The sequence below is a fragment of the Cuculus canorus genome, chromosome Z, assembly GCF_017976375.1.
Source record: "Cuculus canorus isolate bCucCan1 chromosome Z, bCucCan1.pri, whole genome shotgun sequence".
Classification (NCBI taxonomy): domain Eukaryota; kingdom Metazoa; phylum Chordata; class Aves; order Cuculiformes; family Cuculidae; genus Cuculus; species Cuculus canorus.
Genome location: NC_071441.1, coordinates 8,537,637 through 8,560,222, shown reverse-complemented (window position 1 = coordinate 8,560,222; position 22,586 = coordinate 8,537,637). Strand labels below are relative to the sequence as shown.

At 39.0% G+C, this 22,586-nt stretch overlaps 1 protein-coding gene across 3 annotated transcripts in view; it reads left to right on the top strand.

Moving 5' to 3' along the window:
• Positions 1 to 22,586, top strand: part of SLC38A9 (solute carrier family 38 member 9) — a 44,663-nt gene that overhangs the window by 7,485 nt on the left and 14,592 nt on the right. For 2 of the 3 annotated variants that reach the window (XM_054054462.1, XM_054054461.1), the window contains exons 3-11: positions 4,024 to 4,156; positions 4,735 to 4,856; positions 4,999 to 5,062; positions 5,170 to 5,263; positions 6,237 to 6,407; positions 8,803 to 8,862; positions 11,092 to 11,289; positions 13,670 to 13,777; positions 17,306 to 17,412. In XM_054054462.1, coding sequence (XP_053910437.1) covers positions 4,024 to 4,156; positions 4,735 to 4,856; positions 4,999 to 5,062; positions 5,170 to 5,263; positions 6,237 to 6,407; positions 8,803 to 8,862; positions 11,092 to 11,289; positions 13,670 to 13,777; positions 17,306 to 17,412 — 1,057 coding nt within the window. Of the gene's footprint in view, positions 1 to 4,023; positions 4,157 to 4,734; positions 4,857 to 4,998; positions 5,063 to 5,169; positions 5,264 to 6,236; positions 6,408 to 8,802; positions 8,863 to 11,091; positions 11,290 to 13,669; positions 13,778 to 17,305; positions 17,413 to 22,586 lie in introns of those variants that run through there. The other variant, XM_054054463.1, reaches the window with a different exon arrangement.

Genomic DNA, 22,586 nt, shown 5'->3' with positions numbered 1-22,586 from the left:
GTGATTTGCTCAGCTTAGTTTTTGTTTTAACTTTCTGTTCAGAAACCTGATCAGCTGTTGGTTGGTGGGTGGTCGTTTTGCTGTGACTGAGATGGCTCTTGAAATGTTTTGTGTGATTTGCATATAATCACTGTTTGTCTTTCTTAGTGCTCTTCTGTTCTTTTGTTTGGGTTGTTTGAGTTTTGACAGCATTTACATAGTTATTCGGGTTTTTTAACAGCTTGGAGGAATTGGGCTTTTTGAAAGGCAGGCTTCTCAGTGTTTACATAAGAACAATAAGTTAATTGTTTTTTAGAGTTGTAAATTTTTTTTTGTGTAGTTTTCCTTTGCTAATTTGGGGAGAATATAAAGCCACTTCTAATCCTCTTCAGGAGGATGTTTTTGTTCTTCACAATGACCTGAATTACTCGTACCATATTGGGTGTGTTTTGCCCATTTTGTAGTTCCCTTTAAAAACTAGAATGTCATTGCTGCAATGACTTACTGGTGATCATTGTATGCAAGAAAAAGAGTTTCGTTTTTTCTTCTGACCACTCCTTGAATCTATCTATTGTTACTGCAGTAGTCTTCAGGAATACCTGAACCTTCAAAGAAACAAATGTTTTGTGTTGGTTGTTTTGCATGTGAAATACTTGACGCTACCCCCTGCTGAAAGGAGATCAAGCCTTCTTTCCTTTTCTGTTCTTTTTGAAGTCCTGTAGTGTTCTCACACAATGTAGGAGAGATCGTAGGTGAAATTAAGCAGTTATAAATTAAGCAGTGTCTGTAGATGGCAGTCAGAGAATCCTTTTTCATGCAAAAGTGGTTGGTTCCCTTTAAATTTCAAAGTTTTTTAATTTAGAAAAATGCAAACAATGGTCGGTCTAACCTTGCAAAACTACCTTTTCTGGTTCATGATGCTTTACTGACCCACACCCATGTGTTCCTTTTACTCTGTTGCCAACATTTTTACTGGTTCCTAGTGGTATTATTTCTAACTGGGAAGAATTAGAACTTTCTTAATTCCTTCTTAAGTCTTTGAAAGAGAAGGGTAGAATAGCTTTGTCTTTGACACAGAAGACGTGACAGTGCTTTAAATGTGGTATGGTAAGACTTGTGATTCTTTGTGTTAAAAATGTGTGTCCCGTCAGCAACAGTGGTGACTTGGTATTGTGCCCTGACAGGTTATTTTGGTTCTGCATCCAGCATTTTAAGATGCTAGTGTTGTCAGACGTGTTACCAAAGAATAAAGATCTCGTAGAATAATCTGCTAGTTTACAGTTTACAATGTTTATATGAATTCAAGCAGCTTAAAAATTAAAAAGTCGGTCGTGGAATTCTTTGACACAGCTTTCCTTAAGAGAAGTTCACTGACATCCATAATGTTCCTATTCAGATAAGCAGTTCCCGATTAAGGAATATATAGCCTATGAATATAGTCTTAATAATATTACTTTTTCTCGTTACTATAGTTTCTGTGGTAGTGAGTCAGTTTTACTCCCTTGTTTGACATGTGCTACATACAGCATTCCTATAATAATTTGGTGACTTAGTAAAAAGATGAAGCCGTAGGAACTTCCTACCTTTATTTTGGTGTAGTAATCCTGTTACATCCCTGAAATCTAACTGGTGAGTGTGGGGCATCAGAGAAATACGTGCAGTAAGCTGAAGTGGCTTTTTGTGGTCTTTTTGGAGGAGAGGAAAGAAATTGTTAAGCGTCCTGTAAAAGTGGGGGCTTTTGTATTTACTTAAATATGGAAAGTTTGTCTGATGTGGTTATTAATACCATCATGTAGAGCCAGAACACACAATGACACAAAAAATTGTATTATGTTACCCAATACAGCCCAATACACAACACTACTTTCAATTAGATGTCCAGAAGCGGTTGCTTGCTGTTTAAAAATATTTCAACAAACGTACTCAGAAAACAGTATTATCTTGTTTAAAACTTCTTGAGATAGGTATTCACTATACTGCTTTGTTCCTCTGCAAGATGTAGTACATTGCTGAAAATATCCGGAAAAAAGATGTAGCACCCTTATGTAGCACCCTTAGCAATTGCAAGATTGTGTGGTATTTGGCAAACAAGTTTTCCTATCCTGCTCTTCCCCTTAACCCTGCAAGTCCAACACTTGAATTTTGTCTAGCAGAATATTTGAAAGCAACTTTGGTCATGAGCATCTCTTCATTTTCTTTGCTTGCAAAAAATGCTATACCCAAGTTCATAATGTGAAGGAGTTTGGACAGAAGTACTCTTTCTCTCTTTTCCTGAACCAGCACTAGTAGTAGTCTTAACTGTTCATTTTTGTGGGTGAGAGATAACTAGCAGATGAGTGCAGCTGCAGGTTTTCTGGGAATGGTTTCTGAAGTATCCATGCAAGGTGTTGAATATGGGAGGTGTGGGCATCCTGCATGAAATCCTGCATCTTGGCGGTGCTCATTGTGCTGTGGAAAACAGCTGTGTTTGACTGGTGTGTTTCCCCTGGTGAAAAAAAGCGTTGTTTTTCAGGCTAGCTATTGTAAATAAATTCTCATAAATTCTCTTACCTGCTGTGTCCCCTTAAGCACACAGGAATAAGGACCTACCTTAATCTCTTCCAAAGATATAGCCACCAGCTTCGGAGCTGTATTCTTTTTCTTCCTTCTAGATAAATGGTAGTACCTTGGTGCAAATGTTTAATGATTCACTGGGAAAGAGAATGGGACTTTTGTCTCTGTCATGGTATTGAGAGCTAGGGCTGGAGAGGTTGATCAAATTGCTTTGTAGTCTCAGCCAGAGATGAGTATTGAGAAACAGTCAGTTCAAATAGGCTTTGCTTGTATTGCAGGAAAAATGGCATGGATTTATTGCTGACCTAATTTCTGCTCTTGGTAGCCTGATACTTGTGATCTGTACTTTTCTGGCTTCTAGTTTTGGAGTGGTTCTTGTTTCTGAGTGATTTAAACAGCCTGGAAGAAGGTGATCAGAGAGCTGTTGAGATTGTTTTAGATATGGAAAGCATTGGTGAAAGGGTGAAAAACTTCAAACCATGTATCAAGGCTTACAGATCAGTAGTATCCCTTCTCTTATTTGACAAATTAGCCTGCAAGTGCCAACCCTGATTGGCGCATTAAGGCAATAGTGTAGTATGCCTATATGGAAGTAAACTTAAATTGTACTTAATTAAAAAAAAAAACAAAACTCTGCAGTATCTTTATTAGTTCATGTATCTGGTAGCGTCCCTTGCATGAAGCTAGATTTATGCTGTAACTGGCAGCAGCTTTCATTCCGCTTGCCCTGTACCTCTGTGTGCAGAGAAAATGTGGGGCATATGGTTGTGGCTGTGCCAGCAGTCTCACTCAGATTGGGAAGGGGAAGAGAAACCAGCTGTGTTCTCTGTGTCTCTGTATGAGAGATGTGGGACTTCTGTCATTGATTCTCCATGGTTAATTAATTAAATCTGAAGGGAAGTCATGAATTAGTTCAGAACTGAAAATGGACATCTGGCGTTCCACGTTTTGTGACAAATTCCATACCTGGTTGGATTTGCTTAGAAATAATATGAGCACATGGGCTTGATTCCTTTCCCATTAAACACAATTTTGTAGTGTTTTTAGCTAAACTCGTAGTGCCTAGTCTTTTCATAGGTAGTCCTTGCATCTGCTGCTCATTCCTCTCTTTTTCTTTCTCCTCTCTGTTTCTGCATTCTCACGCTTTCTGTTCCTGCCTCTGTTCCTCACCACTAGTTCTGGCAACAGTGGTTACAAGCACTAATAAGCTTGACCAAGCTTATTAACATATTGTTCTGGTGTGACTCATTGTTGAGTACTAATAAACTGGATATTAGGTCTGAATTTTGATGTTAGGTTGCCCTGCAGAATTTGGGCAAGAGGCCATTTTAATATGAGTGTTATAAACACAAATCTCTTTCATGGATGGCAACTTCTCGCATGGCAATTATATTTTTGTGTTTGCTTTATGTGCTAAGATGTTCACTGAGTTATATATTAATGCTTATATCCTAGAATTTTAAGGGGTTTTCTGTTTCTCTCCTCCTTTAGACCTTTTCACGTGGAGCCTACAAACATAGTCAGTGTGAATGATGACATGCAAAGAGTCACTGATGAAGCTTCAGCAATGAATAAGCGGATTCATTACTATAGCAGGCTCACATCTCCTACAGACAGGGCATTGGTAAGACAAAGACAGGGACAGGTAAACTGAGTGGTCCTTGGCATGTTGGATCTTCCACAGCCAGGGTTTGTAAAAGAGGCACAAATGAAGATGGGGAAGAATCACTTTGCAGCTGGCTTTGAAATAAATGCCTAGTAGTTGAGTGTTTTCACAAGGGTTATGCTGTCACTAGTTATGATTGACTTCTGGTGCAATCCCTTCACCATCCAAAGAAAACATACTAACAGCTTGAATTTTGCAAGAGTGGTTCAAGCTGCCCAGATGTGTGTATTAATTTCTCCAATCTTTATGAGGGTTTAAGCAGTGGTCAGCTGCAATGACTAAACTTGTATGATCTGCACATAGTGCATTATAGGCATTTTGCAGAAAACAAATCTGTTTTTCGGCTATCTAGCTAAAAATCTAAAATCCTATCAACTATTTTTTTCATGGGGATGAAATAAATGTAGTCCAACCTCTTTTTTTTTTTTTTAATGCGCTTTTCCTGGAAAGGTTTTGTTGTTTAAAATAGTTGATGTATTTGGGACAACAGTTATTTTGGTGTTACTAATAAGTCTTGCTTTTCATCCATTTGTTAGATTGCTCCTGATCATGTCCTTCCAGCTCCTGATGAAATCTATGTGTACAGTCCATTAGGAACTGCTTTTAAAGTTGACAGTTGCACAGATGGCTATGGTAAAAACTCCAGTCTAGTGACAATGTATGTTAAGCACCTTGCCATATATTAGCCAGAAAATGCATTGTTATTGAATGTTCTGTGTTATATTCATAACTATTGTAGCTAAGAGATAGTATGAAGTAAGCGTGCTTCTTGAATTATTCACTTTTTTTTTACTTTCTAGATTTATGATATGGAATACGATGATGGGTACGTCTATATTAAGTATCCCATGGGGAATAAAACAGGTAAAACTATGAAAAAATTATGCATATGAAAATGCTTTTAGGACCATGACTCTATTTTTCAATACTGTTATTGATAAAGAAAGTAAAATATTTCTCTGTCTTAACAGGCAGGCTTTACTTCTGGAATCATTCTCATCTTACTGATGGGCGTTTTGACTCTTTATTGCTGCTACAGAGTTGTGAAATCACGGAAAATGATACGTAAGAAATACAGAGCTTCATAATGAAAATAGTTCCATTGAGTGTGAAATACAGGGATCTAATAGATTCTTGGTTTGTCTTTATCTTTACCACATGTTAGACTTGACCTGCAGATAAAAGCTGTTCCTTTTAATGTCTCCCTGGTTTTGTAGTTTGCATCTAAGCTCTGTAAACTAAACATCTGTCTTCCTTTCAATTCTTTGGGTCCTAAGATTGTAGCCAAACCTAAACTCTTTAGCAAGCAAGGTTTCAGATGTTAAATTACTAAGCGTTTGGGGACTTAGAGAAGTAGAGGCTTTTTTTCTTCTACATAAGCACTGACCAGTTATCTATATTGTATTTCTAAACATGTTCTACAGTGGAACAATGTGGGTTGTGGCTGCATTGGCTTGTGTTGTATGCCTGCATTACACTTGTATTTGTCTGTGTTCTGTGTTGGAAGCAATTTATGGACAGTTGCCACACTGACAGTGGTTCTACTTAAAATGTCCTTGTATTGTTCAAAACTTATTTTGCAGCTCTTACAGCTCGTGCTTTTATGCATAAACTAAGTTCATACTTGCTGAAATAGGGGCAGTTAGACCTCCAGTTTGTGACAACTCATTTCAGTCATTGTTAAGGACTAGATCTGGCCTGCTTTGTCATAACTCTTGCAAAAGGCTTTATCTGCAAATGCATGGCTGCTTTTTTGTCACATTGTCTTATTCTGGTGGTTCTGAAAGTACTTACAGTTGTAGTATGACCACTATTAAAGCCTCTAGTTCTTCAGCCTCCTTCAGTCGAACACCTAAAGAGTGTTAGACTTTAAAGTTAGCAGCAATCTTCGTAGTCCTGGAAACACAGGGAATTTGTGTCAGAATATTCTAAAACAAGAACACGTACGGTCATGAAGAGTTCTACTGGCTCTAATATATTTTATTTACATGTGTTTGTTTTTGTTGTTTGGGTTTTTTTTGTGTGTGTGTGTCTTCAGCTTTAATAGATACTTCAAACTGGGAATTCCCAGATGTTTGCAAATATTACTTTGGATCCTTTGGTCAATGGTCGAGCCTCTTATTTTCTATGATCTCACTTGTTGGAGCCATGGTTGTTTATTGGGTGCTTATGTCCAACTTTCTGTTCAACACAGGAAAGTTTATATACAGTAAGTATGTGGTTTTGGTTAACTTGTGCAGCTATCTTCTGGGAAGATCAAGATTTTGATTTATACTGAAAAAGGATTGTCCATTTTACTTAATCTTGATTCTTCTGTTACTTTGTGTGAAAGATCTGTGTATGGAGTTAAGGGCATAGTCATCTATGTTTTCAAAGCCAGTTTCTCAGTCTCTCTCTTGAAGTGTGGTTTTAATGAAAGAAAAAAACACCAATTATCTGATTTGCATTACTTGGTGCGGCTTAAACAACCTAAAGCTGGTGCTTGTTTCTACTATGTATTTAAAAAAAAAAAAATCTAGTTTCATTCTAAATTTCAGCAAACAAACTTAAGAGTGCTGCCAGATAGAAAGTTTCTGCAAGAATCTCTGAGGGAGCGATGAACTGTGGAGGTGCCATTCTTACGCTGGCATTGCTACAAAAGCAAATGTATTGGTTATTCACACTGTTGTATGTGCACAGACACACAAGCTTTTGTGGATGCAATCAATTAGGTATGTCGAGTTGTGGGAATAAATTATGGAATTGAGAGCTTTGAAAATCTGACTCGTAGTGTTGAATAGCACAACTAAGATTTAAGAGTTTCTGTTTTGAAGGTAATTAACAAATCTCTGAGGCAAACAACAGCACAGACATTTATACCTCTTAAACAATGTTTAATTAAGAGTTCCCACCATCCCTGAAGGACATGCTTTACTTTATTGGTTAATGACTAGTGTGTATTTTACAGCTGACCTAATTCATGTGTTGTTAAGGCTGTTTCATTTTAGACTTTTTTGGGTTGTTTTCTTTTTCAATAAGGTTAGCACTTTAATCCTAAATTATTCCGATTCCAATAAGCAAACTTCAGACTGATCAAAACAGTTCCTTTTCTAGGAAAAAAGGTCCTGCTTTCCCTGAGACTGGCATGTTATTTTATCACTTACCTATATTTGTTAAGGGTTATTATTTAAGTTTACTCTGTGATAGCTTTAATCATTGGATTTTTGTCCTTACTTTCACTGTGGCTACTTAATTACTACATTATAGAATAGGTAATAGGATTTAGGTTTGGCATTTTCCAGCCATGTGTTCCTAAGTTATTTTAAGCAGGCTGCTGTTTTTAACTCTAGTACATTCAGATGACTTTTAAAAATCTGCGCACACAGTTTAGGTGAGGACAGTAGAATTGATTTCCTAAGGGAGAGTGGTTTAGAAACCAGTACTACTCAGAGAATGGAAGAAATGTAAAGCCAAGTAAGACATCCTGTTTTTCTTTTTTTTTTTTTAAACTATCCCCTATTTTGTTCTAGTTTGTTTTGTGAAACAGAAAGGAATCCACAAATGTGGTTGCTAGTATGAAAATGTAGAGAGGAAATATAAGTTGGATATCCTATAATTTTAACTATAATAACTAATTCAAGAGCTCTAATTCTGTAAATGTTATCAGGCTTTTTGATGGGTTCATACTAGGTACTTTTTCTAAGTATCAAGAAAAAAAAACCACTGGTGAAATGAGGAGGTGATTACTGATTTTAATTATATCTTCTGATTACTGCATACACTAAACCGATGTCAGTAATTATGAGAAACTCATTTGTGATTCAAGGTGTCATAAATCAAAATGAAGAAACAAAAAAATGGGTTTCTTCCCACAAGACTTTTTGCTTTCTTTATAAGAAACAAGCTGCTGTTAATTGCATTTGAGGCCTACTGCCCAGTAGATTTTCTGTGTGCATAATAATCCCACTTGAAGCAGAAGGAAATTTTAATCGGAGAGACACTAATTAAGTTTCCAAACTAATGGGTATTTTCTGTGTGTATATTTAGATATCAATAAGGAAACTGGTGTCCAGTGCTGTCATACTGGTCAAGCTGCAGAAACTCAAAAATGTCTGATGTGGCAGAGCAGTGAAATAGCACAGGAGTGCATTGGAAACAATATACTATTAGAGATAACTGTAGACTGTGAGACTTGGACGTTTTTCCAGAGAGTTCCTTCTTGACGGTACAACGTAGAAAAAGCATCCCATGCAGCCTCTTTTGAAACAAGATGAGAAAAATGCATAGGGGAAGCTTTTCCCTTGTAATACCATGTGGACTAAGGATATGGCTGCATGCACTTTTTTCTGTCCCAAAGAAGGCTGGTTTTAAGATGCCTCTCCTCACTGACCTGCTGTACAACCCTGCAGACAGAGGGGCTGGGACAAGTGGAGGTGTACTGGGGGAACACCAATGAGCAGCTGGGCGGGAGGGCTTGGAATTCTGTAAATGGATGGGGCTGCTGAGAAGAAAGTAGTCTGGTAGGGTTTTCTTAAAGCACTTGCTTTATATTAATCAAGTAAATGCATAAAAGTCTTAATAGCAGATTTAGGTTATTAATAGTAATATTTTCTTCTTCTTTTCAGACTTTGTTCATGACGTTAATGTAACAGATATTGTTCCTGGCACAAATGGAAGTAACAAAGGTAAAAAACACTTAGTATTGTGTCTCCTAGTCTGGGGGGAGGTTTAAAGGCAGATAATCATGTTTCCATGCCTAACTATATTCCAGTTATAAAGTGTATATCCTAATTACCTGTTTTTTAAAAAAAAACTGTAATTTTCTGTGTGATATTTGTACTTCTACAAATAACCACGCACTTGGAATGTTTAATAATTGGGAGGTGGAGAAAAGAAGGTAAGCATGGGGATAAGAATTAGAAAGCAAATTACAAGATAGATCCTCCTTAAAACCATGGCTATTAGACCCCTTAACAGCAGTTGCACAGTGAGAAATCGCCTTAAGGAATTTTAACTTTTTTAAAATTTTAACTTTTCGCACCTTGAAACTGAGGCACATCAGATCTGTTTACTGTTTAAAAATCTTGGCTGGGGCATCTTTGCTCCTCACCACCTCTACAACAACATTCTTATTTAAAAAAATGCTCTAAGAACTGCTGTAATGGTGCTGAGAGCAAAAATAAGGTAGTGTCAGGATACGTGAGTGTCTGCTTGTGTTTTGTGGAGAGTGACATTTGTACAACCAAGGGAAGAAACTTCAGTCAAGTGTGAAGGTAGGTCTGTTTGGAGTTCTTAAGTAGGCAGAATAATATAGAATGAAGGCAAGAGCTAGGCATTGTCGGCCTCTAATCTTCTTGCCTGTATATAGTAACTGAAGTTGTAGTTCTTTGCTATGAAGCAGAAAATTTTCTGTATCCTGGGTGCTTACAGGAGTAGAGGAACATTTCAGTACCAGACAGGCAGTTGTATCTCACACTGGCTGCAGATGTATTTCTGGAGAGCAGCTGTTAGGAGATGAGCAAAGCAGTTGAGAAATAATTCTGAAGACCAATTGATTTTCTTTTGAGCCAGTGTTGAATCCTATTTCTCCTACAGTCCTTGCCAGTAAAGCACCAATAGCTGCTCAGTGCTCTTTCTTTTGTGCTCTGCTGTTCTGTCCCATTCTTATGCAGCAGGGGGTATAACTTGGAGACAAAATAGACAACAAAATTGCACAGCATCCTGCAGCAACTGGAAGATTTAAAGCAGCTGCTTCACAGAATTAAGGGCTACCACATGCTCAGATGACTCAGCAGGGCATTCAGGGCTACGAAGGAGATCAGTAGGAACAAACGCATTTTTCAAAGTCTGTGAAACAATCCTCTTATAAAATGGAGAGAAGGCAAATGAGAAAACTTGAAGGAAAGTAACATAATGGTCTCTAAAGAAATTTGATGGAACACTTTTTATGCCTTTGCCTTTGTAACAGAACAGGGATGCAGCCACTGTGGAAGGATATCAGGTGTTGTGGGATGCCAAAATTTAAACTCAGGCATTTTGAAAACAATGAGACAGGTTCATATTTCAACACATAACTTTGTAGACAAGTGTTAGAAGAAAATACTGATGTCAACAGAGATCAAATAAACACATTTTTTAATCTTTTTATTTGGTTGATTTTGTTCCAGTCCCTTGTTCAGGTGCTGCCATCAATCAGCTGCCATGTAACACAAATGTGATGTTACGTTTTGGCGGCACTGTGGGTGCACATCTGAAATTGGTTTGGTTGTGTTTTCTAGTGGTGATACACTTGGACCTGGCACAGCACCAAGATGACAGGATGTTTTGATTCAGTGCATGAGTTTTAGATCTGCCAATTGTTATAGTAGCTTTCTTGTCACCCTTAGTTTGCTGTGTGCTGCTCTGGGAACACATAATACAGGCTCTTCTGTACACATATGCACTTGCATCTTGGTTCACATGATCTTAGTGGGGCATGCAGGAACAGATTACAATGCTAAATAGCCAACTGCAAGGGTGTGTTGCTGTGACTTTATTCCAGCAGGTGCACGTAGGTATTAAGCGCACTTGGTTATATGTACATGACCTTGAAGGCTAATCCTATGCCATAGCTCAAGCTTAAGACAAATTAGCATCTTTGCACTTCGCTGAATGAACCATAGCACTTGCCAGCCTCGAATGCTGGGTGCCTGGCAGTGAAACCTTAGTGCTGAACTCCTGATAAAAAAAAAAAAACCAACAAAACCCAGAAAAACAAATAGAAGTTAGGAACTAAGTTGTCAGACACTGATTTCCAGTCACCTTATTCCCCATAGGTAGAACACTCTGCAGAAATTATGGGATCTTTGCTGTGAAGATTCTGCGCAAGTAAAACCCTTTTCACCTGGGGATGTTTTTCTTGTCTTTTTTTCCAGTCATTTGTCCAAGTGCTGCTAGCGGTCACCCACCAGAGAACAGGAGCGTGATTTTCTCTTCTGGCAACGATACAGGTTTTGAACTCTTTCAGGAGTGGTGGAACAAATCTCAAACAGTACCATTTTACTTGATTGCTGTTCTTCTACCCCTGCTAAATCTGAAGTCTCCATCCTTCTTTGCGAAGTTTAATGTCCTAGGTAGGTAACAAATACCACTGAAGCATTGGTTCACTGTGGCTAAAATGTATAGAAAACAGGTAAGTCTACTCCAGTGAGTAGAATCATAGAACAGAATCAGAATTATTTAGGTTGGGAAAAAATCTTGAAGGTCCTCAAGTGCAACAGTTAACCTAAAACTGATAAGCTCACCACTAAACCACGTCCCCAAGCACCATATCTACATGCCTTTTCAATATTTCTAGGGATGGTAACTCCAGCACTTCCCTGGGTAGCCTGTTCCAATGCTTCACAACGCTTTTGGTGAAGAAATTTTTTCTACTACCCAATCTAAACGTCCACTGGAGCAACTTGAGGCCATTTCCTCTTGTCTTATCACTTATTATCTGGGAGAAGAGGCTGACACCCAGGTCACTAAAGCCTCCTTTCAGGTTGTTGTAGAGAGCAACGAGGTCTCCCCTCAGCCTCCTTTTCTCCAGACTAAACAGCCTTACTACCCTCAGCTGCTCCTCATAAGGGTTTTGATCCAGACCCTTCTTCACCACCTCCTTTGCCCTTCTCTGGATGCACTCCAACAGCAAGATGTCTTTGTTGTAGTGAGGGGCCCGAAACTGAACACAGGATTCGGATATGACTCACTAGGTCTGAGTACAGGGGGACAACCACTTGTCCTGCTGGCCACATAATTTCTGACACAAGCCAGGATACTGTTGACTGCTTTGGCCACGTGGGCACATTGATGCCTTGTACTCAGGCAGCTGCCAACCAACACCTTCTGGTCCTTTTCTGCCAACAGCCTTCCAGCCATTCCCCCAGTAGTCTGCTGGCAGCCAGTATTGTGCCTCATAGTGGTTTGTTTGTTGGTTTATGCATCAGCCATGGGCTTTCTCCCCTGCTTTGCTTGAGTCTTAGAGTTACTAGGGAGTTATTTTTTTCCTTTGCTCCCTTAATAATCTGGTAAAACAACTTCCACTCTACTTAAAGCAGATTTTCTGAAACAGTTTTACACGTATATGCATACTACCTTCACAGAGCCAGCCATACCCTTCCTCATACCCTTCGTCATCTGGTAAACATTTCAATGCAGACAGCTACTTCCAAAGATTCACTGCTTCTGACCTTCAATCAGTTGATTAATTAATCACAATGTCAGTCAACCAGCATTACCTACTGCTGTGCTTTACCCTGGCTCCCTGTATCCTGGCCTATTCTGTGCTACAAGGAGAAAAATTGTGGCTTCTTGCTTCCATGCCTTGAGAAGACCGAGGCAATTAGAATTGTTGAAGTGTATAAAGCACATGGATGACAAGTGGCTTGGCCATGTTTTATGGATTAGGAGAAGTCTAAGGGCATGGCATTAAAGCCCATGATGAAAGGGGAAAGGAGATGGAGGTAGAAAGGAAGAAGAAGAAAGGGAATTAAGGGTATAGTTTGTCCTCCGTTCTAGTGTGACACTTAGTTAGAGTTTGAATCTGCTGTTGGTGGAGCCGCTAAATGAAAAACAACCACAGGAACTTGGGTAAGTCATAGTGTTTCTGTTTAAAAGGTATTTTATGTAGAGTAGGTATAATATTAGGGATAAGGTAATACTTTATCAAGAGAGATCTAACCATAACTGTGTCTTGTTTAAAAATGATCACTTTATTGTGGGCAACTATGTTTTATTTTGATAACCTGAATATTAAAATATGAAATTTCTTATAATTTTGCTAGATAATTATGTAATTCAAAAGCTGTTGAAAGTTGCTTTAATTTTTGTGAACTTTGAAGTTTATAGGACAAGAAAAAATTGAAGGCAGCTTTTGAGATTGTGAAATGAAACCTAAGCACTTTTACTTATCATTACACTTACAGAAACCTTAATCATTAGAAAACTATATATAAAGTATTTTATCTTTAAAAGTGATCTTCAAGTAGAGAACCTTTCATCTTCTCAATAAGACTATGACTATGCATGGCTGCACTAAAAATTCATATCTCATTGTGCCATTTGATTAAAAAAATCAGTAACTGAACAGATATTGTAGTAGCTGCAGTACTGTGGCCAGCTTTGTTTCGTGTTAGATTAAAATCTTGACAGGGGAAGCTGGAATTGATCTGTTACTGCCTAGAGATCTCCTTACCTGCCCAGCACCAAAGATTGCAGGGTACTTCTTACACTGTCAGTAGTGCAGCATCTGGAGAACATTAAACATGCTGAAAGCTTGCATCGGGTGCAAGTGTGTTATTTTTCTCTGAGCTATGAAAGAAATTAAGAAGGAGGCCTAATCTGTGTTTTTAAGAATGAATACCAGCACCAAGTTTTTGGGCTACTGTTAACTGGTAGGATGAGCAAGAATAAATCACAGCACAAATACTTTATACTGCCTTATAGTGTGTGTTTGGCTCTTGTCTTTTCTAGGTACGGTTTCAGTTGTCTACTTAGTTTTTCTGGTTACTGTAAAGGCTGCTCATCTGGGAATCCATTTAGAATACCACTGGTTTACAGAGACTGAATTTTTTGTACCAGGTAAGATTGTTAAAATGCAGTAATGAAGCACGTATATGATGGGTTTTAAGACTTTTTTTTTTTAAGCTATTAGTGAATGACTTTCTCATTTAACTTTTAATACCTCTGTGACACAAGTAAAATGAGGAAATACTGTCTGATGTTGCATGTAGAGTCTCAGGAAGGATCCCTTGTGAGAAAGTGACAAGGAATGCCTCTTCCAGTGATGCTCTTTAATTAGCAGTGTCCACCGGTGGTATCTCCGACATAAATCATGTGACAGGGAACTTGCCATCGTGCTGTTTTGCCTGTATTACGTTTTAGCTGCACCATTTTCAGATCATGCCTATTTCAGTTACAAATGACAAACTGTATACAAACTGACTGGTAAAGGTTCTTTAATTCTCCACGTACTGTCTTTTTTTAAATGAAATATCTCATTTACCATAATTTACGAGTATGGTTTTCCTGTAGCTCCCAATCTATCTCAGTTTATAGTCTTAGCTCTTTTCTGTTGAATACCCGGTAGCTCTCCAGCATGTTTCTTTTCTTTCTTGTATGTAGTTTTGGTGGCTGTTTGTTCTTTCTGCATTACTGTAACAAATTACTGTGTGAGATGTCACAGTCATAAACAAATGTATTACGTGATCGAGTCTAAGGAGATCAGTCTCTTGTTTTAGGAGGCTTGAAATGAGAGATGCAGGATTACATCTTACCTGGTTTTCCCCATCCTTCACAACAGGCAAAATTCTGTGACAGGTTAACTCCAAGGAGCTATGGCCTATACTATTGAATTGTATCACTCCTCCTGTTCTTAGAAACAAAAGTATTTTGTCCTTCAAAAGTTACTTATTTACTTACACAAAATTCAGAGATATGCACCTTTTTGGGGATTGGTTTATGTGTTTGTAAATTTTTTGTTTCCCAGTCACAATAAGCACGGGGCTAACTATTTTACATATGGATTGCAAACTGTTGTTAGGTCCAATTATGTAGTATTGGAGAAGAAAACAAGAATAACTGATAACATTAGGGTGGGGCTTGAATTACTGTAGCAAGATAGAGATGAAATACAGAAACACAGAATTGTTTGTGTTATTAATAGAATCTGATCTAATTTGTGGAGTCATGGTAACATGCTGGGGCAAGAAAAGTAACAGCTCAATGAGTAAGCTACACATAGTAGTTCATTGAGTGAAGTTGCTGATCTGAAATGCAACTGATTTAAGTGTGTTCACATCACAATTGCAGTGGTCTTGCAGCTACTAATTCCTTGTCTTCTTCTGCCACTCCCTTTGGGTTGATTCATCTCTAGTTGAACTGAAATTGATTGGGCACAATAGTAAGTAGAATAAACAGCTGAAGTAGTATATTCCATGTACATTTAGCGGAGAGGTCTGCTCAAAACTCCGTATTCCACTTCTCACCCTCCCTGCTCCCAGGTTTTATCATAGAATAATAGAATGGTTTAGGTTGGAAGGGACCTTGAAGATCATCCACAGTTCCAACCACCCTGCCATGGGGAGGAACACCTCCTACTAGATCATAGAATCTGTTTGTTCGTTTTTCCATAACTGCTGAAGATTATTCCTTCGTCCTCTCAGCCAGGCATTCAGAACCCCATTTCGCGATCTGAATGGCAAGGAAGAAGTGAAAGGCTATGCTAAACAGTTTTTTCAGCTTGTTCGTGTCACCAAAAAAAAGGAAAATTATTGTCCTGTGTGGCTGAGTCTTCAAAGCCAGACAGATTTTGCTAAATGTGACTGAGAGCAAGACCAAAGCAGATGCTTTGCTGATAAGTTGGATTAGTATTGTAGGTTGCCTAGAATCCTCCTGACTAGTGAAGCATAAGTACAAGCCTATAGATGGATGCAGGTAGCTCTGAAACAGTGCTCTGCATGCTGTCTGCTTTCCTCCATCACTGCATTTACTTTAAGGCAGAATTTTTAGACTAACAAACTACTTCTGTTTCCAGTGTCAAAATCTGGATTTCAAAGTATTGAATGATTAGCATCTGCGTTAGTGTCGTGATTTATTTTGTATGCAATTTTTCTCAATGCTGTCTGTAAGTAGAAATGATACTCAAGCTTGTACTGCTCAGTCTATCGATAGACCACAATGTTTGGTCTTGCTCCATTGCAAGTACAGAAACATGGTTTTATCTTGAACTGCCCCAGCAGTCTTCAAATGCTCCCTCACATGGCCTGATATCTATAGACTCTGAGGGTGCAGGAGAAAAATTTGCCCAACTTGTGGTTCATTAACTAACCCATGTTTAATGGGAACCAGCTGAAGTCTAAGAAACCAGGTTTCAGTCATCTTGCAGCTGAAATCCAGGATCTGTTAAGCAGTCCTCGTGTAAAATGAGTTACAGTAGGGCATGTATGCTGCAAGTCACTAAAGAAGTAGAGGGCACAGTAGTTGCACTATTTTGGCCACATGACTAGTACTGCTAGGAGATAGACAAAGCACATAGCTAAATCCAGCTACTGTTGATTGCTGTAGTAATGGGGGAAGTGCAGTGCTGAAAGAGATTCTGAATCTGTCAGTTTGATTGTTGGTTTTGACATTAAAGTAGTGGAAGGAGAACTAGTCCGGCAGTTGTTGCACTCTCAGTTCTGTCAGTAGCACATGGTGCTGGTTAGTCATTCAAGATACAGTGAATCCAGCTCTAGGGAAAGCATATTCTCTCACCCTAGATAAGCCCTTCATTAGCTGCCTGGGGTGTGTTTACTTTGCTAACTTCATAGCTCTTTAGAGGAACAGAGTTTAAATATGTTTGTATGTTTCTGTGGAGCTCCTTGTGGTTCGATCTGTGAGGGTTTGTGAGCCTCTGATGCGTGTTTTGCTACATTGCTGGATACTTGCCATACTCTGAGCTAGCTCAGTGATCTCTCGTTGGTGTTAGTGCTCTAAAGAGTACATATGTCCTTATATAATACCAACAAAGATGGTGCTTTAATGTTAAACATTGTTGAACTCCTAGACCAGTTGGGGCGCTTCCACAGACACGATGCCATGAACAGAATACTTCAAGTATTAGGCTATTCCCATGGGGACACAAAAAAATATCTGTAAGGTTTGTGATAAGACAGGAAGTTGCTCTACCTTTATTTATGCCCTGTTTTATAAGTAGAACACCTACAGATGTAATTTTTCCTCTAGTAGCCCAAGTGATTTCTTGACAATTTGCCCACAGAGCAAATGATTTCTCCCTCCCATCTCCCTGTCCAGGGTTCTCACTGCAATCAGTTCCTGCCTTAAAAATGCTTTTCAGTTAGACTGTTAAGAAGCAGAGAAGCTTCTCAACAAATGTGTAAATCTGGGATTAATTAATGATCTTTGATCATTGGGTTCTGTCAAGAAACTTTGCTGGGGAGTGTGACATAGTAAGCACTGTCTTCATGCTTTTTTAAGTGTTTGCTTTGACTGTGATCAAAAATAAGATAGGTTGTCCCATTTCAACACGGCGTTTCACGTTTTTACTGGTAGATTCCAGAGCACTGTGTCCTCTGCATTTTGACATTGTTTTCTTTTTCCCTCCCTTAGAGTTTAGAGTCCTGTTCCCTCAACTCACAGGGGTTCTGACACTTGCCTTCTTCATCCATAATTGTGTCATCACACTTCTTCAAAACAACAGGAATCAAGAAAACAATGTAAGTAATTTCACAAGACTGTGCTGATTTGTGTCTAGATTGCCAGGCGACACTAATTTCAACACTAATTTTTTCCTGTCTGCTTCTCTTGAAATCAGTCCAGGGACTTTAATAGCTTCACAAAATGTGACTTACTTTTGTGATCTGATAAGAAACCAGTTGTACATACTTTTTACTGGCTACCAACGAATTACAGATGCATTACAAATGTATTTCAATGAAAGCTTTGAGGAGTGCCCTGGCCTTATTTGTGGTCACGCTGGTATTTAAATGGCCCAATCACACACAAGAGGCAGATGTCTGGACAGTCTTATAAGACTTGAGAAAAACTGACCCATTTTAGAATGAAAAATGCTGGGGAATATTGCGCACGGGACTGATTTTAGCAGAGTCCTGAACAGGTCTAGATAAAATCTTTTCTCAGGGTTCCTTCAGTAGTTTTGTGTCGCAGTCCCAAGTAAAGGTTCATAGAGAAACCTGACCCTATTTAGAAAATCCGCAAAGTTGAAGACTGAATTGACAATCTTTGTTACGTGGCTTTTGGACTCGCCCTTTGCCCTTTAGAAAGTTGTGTACTGCTCATGAAGGTGGAACTGTATTCTTCCTTAATATCCGTTATAGAATATAAAATGGAGTAAACATGATAAAAAATTGAGTCCTACAGTACGTGTTTACTGTAATTATTTTGATTATTTTTTTTCCTCCATACTTTCCAGGATTCTTGCACATTTTTTAATTAAAATCTTAGCTGTAACAACAATAACATACAGCTAATATTTACAAATCTTTGTACGAAAAACTGGTAGAGAATCACAGAATACCAGAATGATTACAGTTGGAGGGGACCTCCGGATGTTATCTTGTCTAACTCCACTGCTCAGGCAAGGCCACCTAGAGCCGGTTGCCTACACAATACATCAGATAAAATATATCTGATTTGATTATTCAGAGGTGAAGTGTAGAACATGTGCCAATGCAGTGAGATGACGTTTTGCTTTAGTAATCTGCATAGTTACTTTTTTGTCCCTGTGAACCCAGGCCAGCTTGTGAGTGACTGTGTCTGCAAAGGAGCTGTGAATTCCCCTCCAGGAAAGCTTGTTGGGATTTATGAGAATTTCTGAAAATAGTTTAACACTAAAGAGCGTGTTGGTGGAGCTCTGGAGAAAGAAAACAAAACTTTTCAGCTTTTCTGATACCCACCCTGGAGCTTAAGTTGAATTTCCAAGTCAATCCTAGCATGGATCCCAACCCTTCTGCAAGACCCTGGAATTGCAGAGGAGTGTTCAGATTGCAAAGAAAGAGCATTTTTAAGAATGGTAGGGAAGGTTTGTACTGGGAAACCAAATCTCTCTGCAGTTCTAGGAGGTTTTTTTGGCTAGCGATTTCCTTCCCTGTTTGTAGCTGTACAAGAGCCTTTCATCAAGGACTCAAAATGCTTTGCACATGTTAATGAAGCTCTTGAAGAACTAAATGTTCTGTGATTAGTTCGCTAAGCTGCTAGACCAGAGCGAGGGGTTTACATATGTATAGTGGTCTCTTCGAATGTCTATCTAAGGTCATAATGTTGAGGGTATTTTTTCCTATGTATTTATATGAACAAGAACTTTTTAATATCAATGTTTCATGGGGAGTTGAATGGAGACTCCACTGTTTCATGGATTGACCTGTTACAATATCACTTCCATCAGAGTTCTGTGAGAAGGCATAGAACTTGGCAAGTGCGAAAAGTACTGTTTTAGTCTTGAACAAAACTTGCAGAAACTAGTGGTCATAAGAAAATTCTTTGGGGAGGTGGAAAGTAAGTAAGAGAAACAATAACATTCCTTTTATGGAGTCAGAAATCCAAAACAATAGCAGCTTCCATTCTGGTCACAGGCGTGTATCTCTGCCCAAAGCTAAAACACACACTGGGGGAGGATTCCTCTGGCGGCTATTCCCCTACCGTGGTGTGGGTGTGAGAAGAGCAGCGCACTAGAGTAAGCCAGCCGTCAGGAACACAGCCTGGAGAAGCTCTGTGAACAGTGTGCTTAGTCTGCAGCTCAAAGCTGAGCTCATTGTTACCACCTCCCACTGCTGCCTCCTTGTATTTATCGTTGTACGATAAATACACAACAGAATCAACTGGTTTAGAAACTAATTGCATAGAAAACTAACCCAGTCACAAAAACCGGGATTTGTTGTGGTGTTTTTGGTGGGTTTTTTTCTAATTCGCATCTGTGATATGATTCCCAGAGCAATTGTACTGATGTTGCACAAGCCCCCAGAGCATGATCTACAGGCATGAATGTGCTAGTGCTGTCTCCTAACAATTGCTTATGGACCTGCCTGGTGGAAAGGCTGGGAGTGAGGAGGTGTTTTTTGTCCAGGTGGTAGCTGCAGGAGGCATGAAGCTGTGGATGATTCGTTTGTCTGCAATTTTGAAACATTTATTCCCTGTCAAGAGAATCAAAATCTGTTGATGTGCCCCTACCGTTGTTTTTTTTTCCAGCTAAAATTATGTACAGCATTCTGTATGCTGGTGAAGTACTTTTTTGTCATCCTGTTAAATGTTATCACTTGCCCTTAATACCTGAACAGGTGAAATCTATTTTTATTATATGGATTAGAGTCCTGTTGAGATGTTAGAAAGGTAGCATCTCTCTTTTGAGAAGTGGCCAAGCTGTAATGAAGTGATCACAAGGTACTTGTAATATGGTAGTAATTACTAAGCACTGACATAGGCTTCTCCATCCAAGAGACTATTCTACAAACAAGCTTTCAGTGTGGTACTGAGGAAAATAAGGAAAAAATGCACCATTTTCACCATTGCATGCAACAGGGAAAACAAGGCTGAAAGTTGCCTGCTTTTTCCAGTCTCACATAGGAAATATTTGTAGAGCCATAGAGCCTTCACTGTGCTACATCCCATCCTGTGCCTTAGGTCCATGCCGTGCCTGGGCACTAGTCAGAGTGCGATAAAACATCTTGCACTTTCAGTTTTCTTTGTTACCACCACCTGATTTATCAGACCTATCCTGTTGTTAGGAGGCTCCTTTCTGTCTTCGTTCTACTGTCAGCCTCGGTCAATCATTTTTCTGTTCTTCCAGAAGCACTTGTAAAACTTTGTTCTGTGCATCTGACCAGAGAAGCTCCTGGTCAGCAGTGACTGCAGCTAGGGAATATTCTCCAGATTCCACCCCAAAATCTACGTGTTAGTGCAGGTATACTTGACAAGGGCTTGGCAGGTGGCAAATTGTAATCCTGATGGAGTGTGACTTGCGTGTTGTCTTTGATATATCCTTTCCACTCTGATCCCCCAAATACTTCCTTCTTTCAATTGTATTTTCTACATTTGAATCTTAAATTATAAACTCGAGGTGTTAGGACTGATGTATTTATGCCTAGGCTGCTTCCATCACAGTAATGTCTATTCTGCTTATAAATGTCTTAATGTAAGTTTTAAAATAGAAAGATGTGATTATGGCTCTGTTACATAAGATTAATCCTTTTATCTCTCTCCGTGTGTCCATTGTTTTTATCTGGAATTATGCAATCTAATCATTATTTGTAGTCAAGGTCTTCAGGGAGTGAACCTGGGTCTCCTCAAGAGTAGAGAGCAGTGATCAGAAGCTGTTCCTGTTACATACATAAACACACACTCTTGTACAAAGATAATTGACTTGTATGCAGAAGCAAATATTTTCAAGGAAGCTGACAGATGTTTGAGAAAAAGTAAATTAATGAAAAGTAAAAACATGAACTGGTTAGTATAATCAAAGGTAGTACCACACTAGCTATCTATACTTAATCAAATGTAGTCCAAAGGAAGCAGTGAGAATTTTGTTTTGTATTATTTGCTGTCCTAACTGCAAGTACTCGACACAGCAAAAATTTTTTTACTGTTGGTTCTAGAGCTTGTGTATAGGCTGAGTACAGATAACAGCTGCAAGTTACTCTGCTGTCTTTATGCATGTAGAATACACCAAAAATGCCCAATTTAAAGCATGTGAAAACAGGCTCTGCCAAAAGATGTGCCTTAGGAAGATCTTGTGTGTTTTGAAAAAGTGTCCAGCCCGGGATACGGTTGGCCTTCTAGGCTGCAAGTGCGCATTGCCAGCTCACGTCGAGCTTCTCTTCAACCAGCAACCCCAAGTCCTTTTCCTCAAGGCTGCTCTCAATCATATCATCCCTCAGCCTGTACTGAAACTGTGGACTACCCCAACTCAGGTATAGAACCTTGGGCTTGTCCTGGTTGAACCTTATGAGGTTCACACACCTGTAAGAAATCTAGATTTTTAAATTTAGTTTTCCTAAAATCTCATTTTAGGATGGGCACTAATGCTTCTGAATATGTAGTTGTTAAATAAATCCCAGGAGCAATTCTGGGAATAATTCAAAGACACTGCTGTTGTTCAACCTGTGATGGAGGTGGATAGTCCTTACTCAGTGACAAGTGCAAGGAGAGTGTTAACTAAAGGAGCATCTTCTAGCTGCATGCAACTGGTTAACCGGAAGAAGAGATTGCTGCTGGAAGTGTGCAGCTGCCAGGGATGTGAGGGCCACGTCGGGGTAGACATAAATAGAGTGCTCTTGTCTGATGAGAAATATCGTTGACTGATGGGAAAAAGGCATCAATCTTCTAGCCCAAAAGCACTTGCAAAATGAGCAGGAGATTGCAGTTCCCTCACTAAAAGCAGGACTCTTTCAGAACTTTTCTTGAAACTTGTAATTTAATATTTTATACTTTCCTCAGGGACCCCCTTGCCCTTGGAAGACCCCAGAAAAGTATAGGATATGCTGCTTTTGTCAAGGAGGCAGTATGAAGAAGCACTTAGGGAAACGTTTCCATGCAGAGATGTGAGCAAGCTTTGCGCATGCACAATGAACTGTCTGAAGGCCGTGATCATGGTCCTGGTCTGGAAGCCTAATAATAGTACTACTGATCCTAATAATTTGGTGCTGTGCCTGCACCACTAAGACTTGCTTCTCGATCACAGGAAAATAGGGTCATGTATTAAAGCACTGCTGAGTAATCGTTTAAGAAGCTGATTATTATTAGCCACTGAACAAATGGCTTGCTGTATGGTAATGAGAGTTTTGTGGTGTAGCATAAGCTTTTACAGAATATAGTTAATAACTAGAAACAAGTGGTTTCCCACTTAATCTAAAAAAGAAATTATGTAGAAGAATAACGT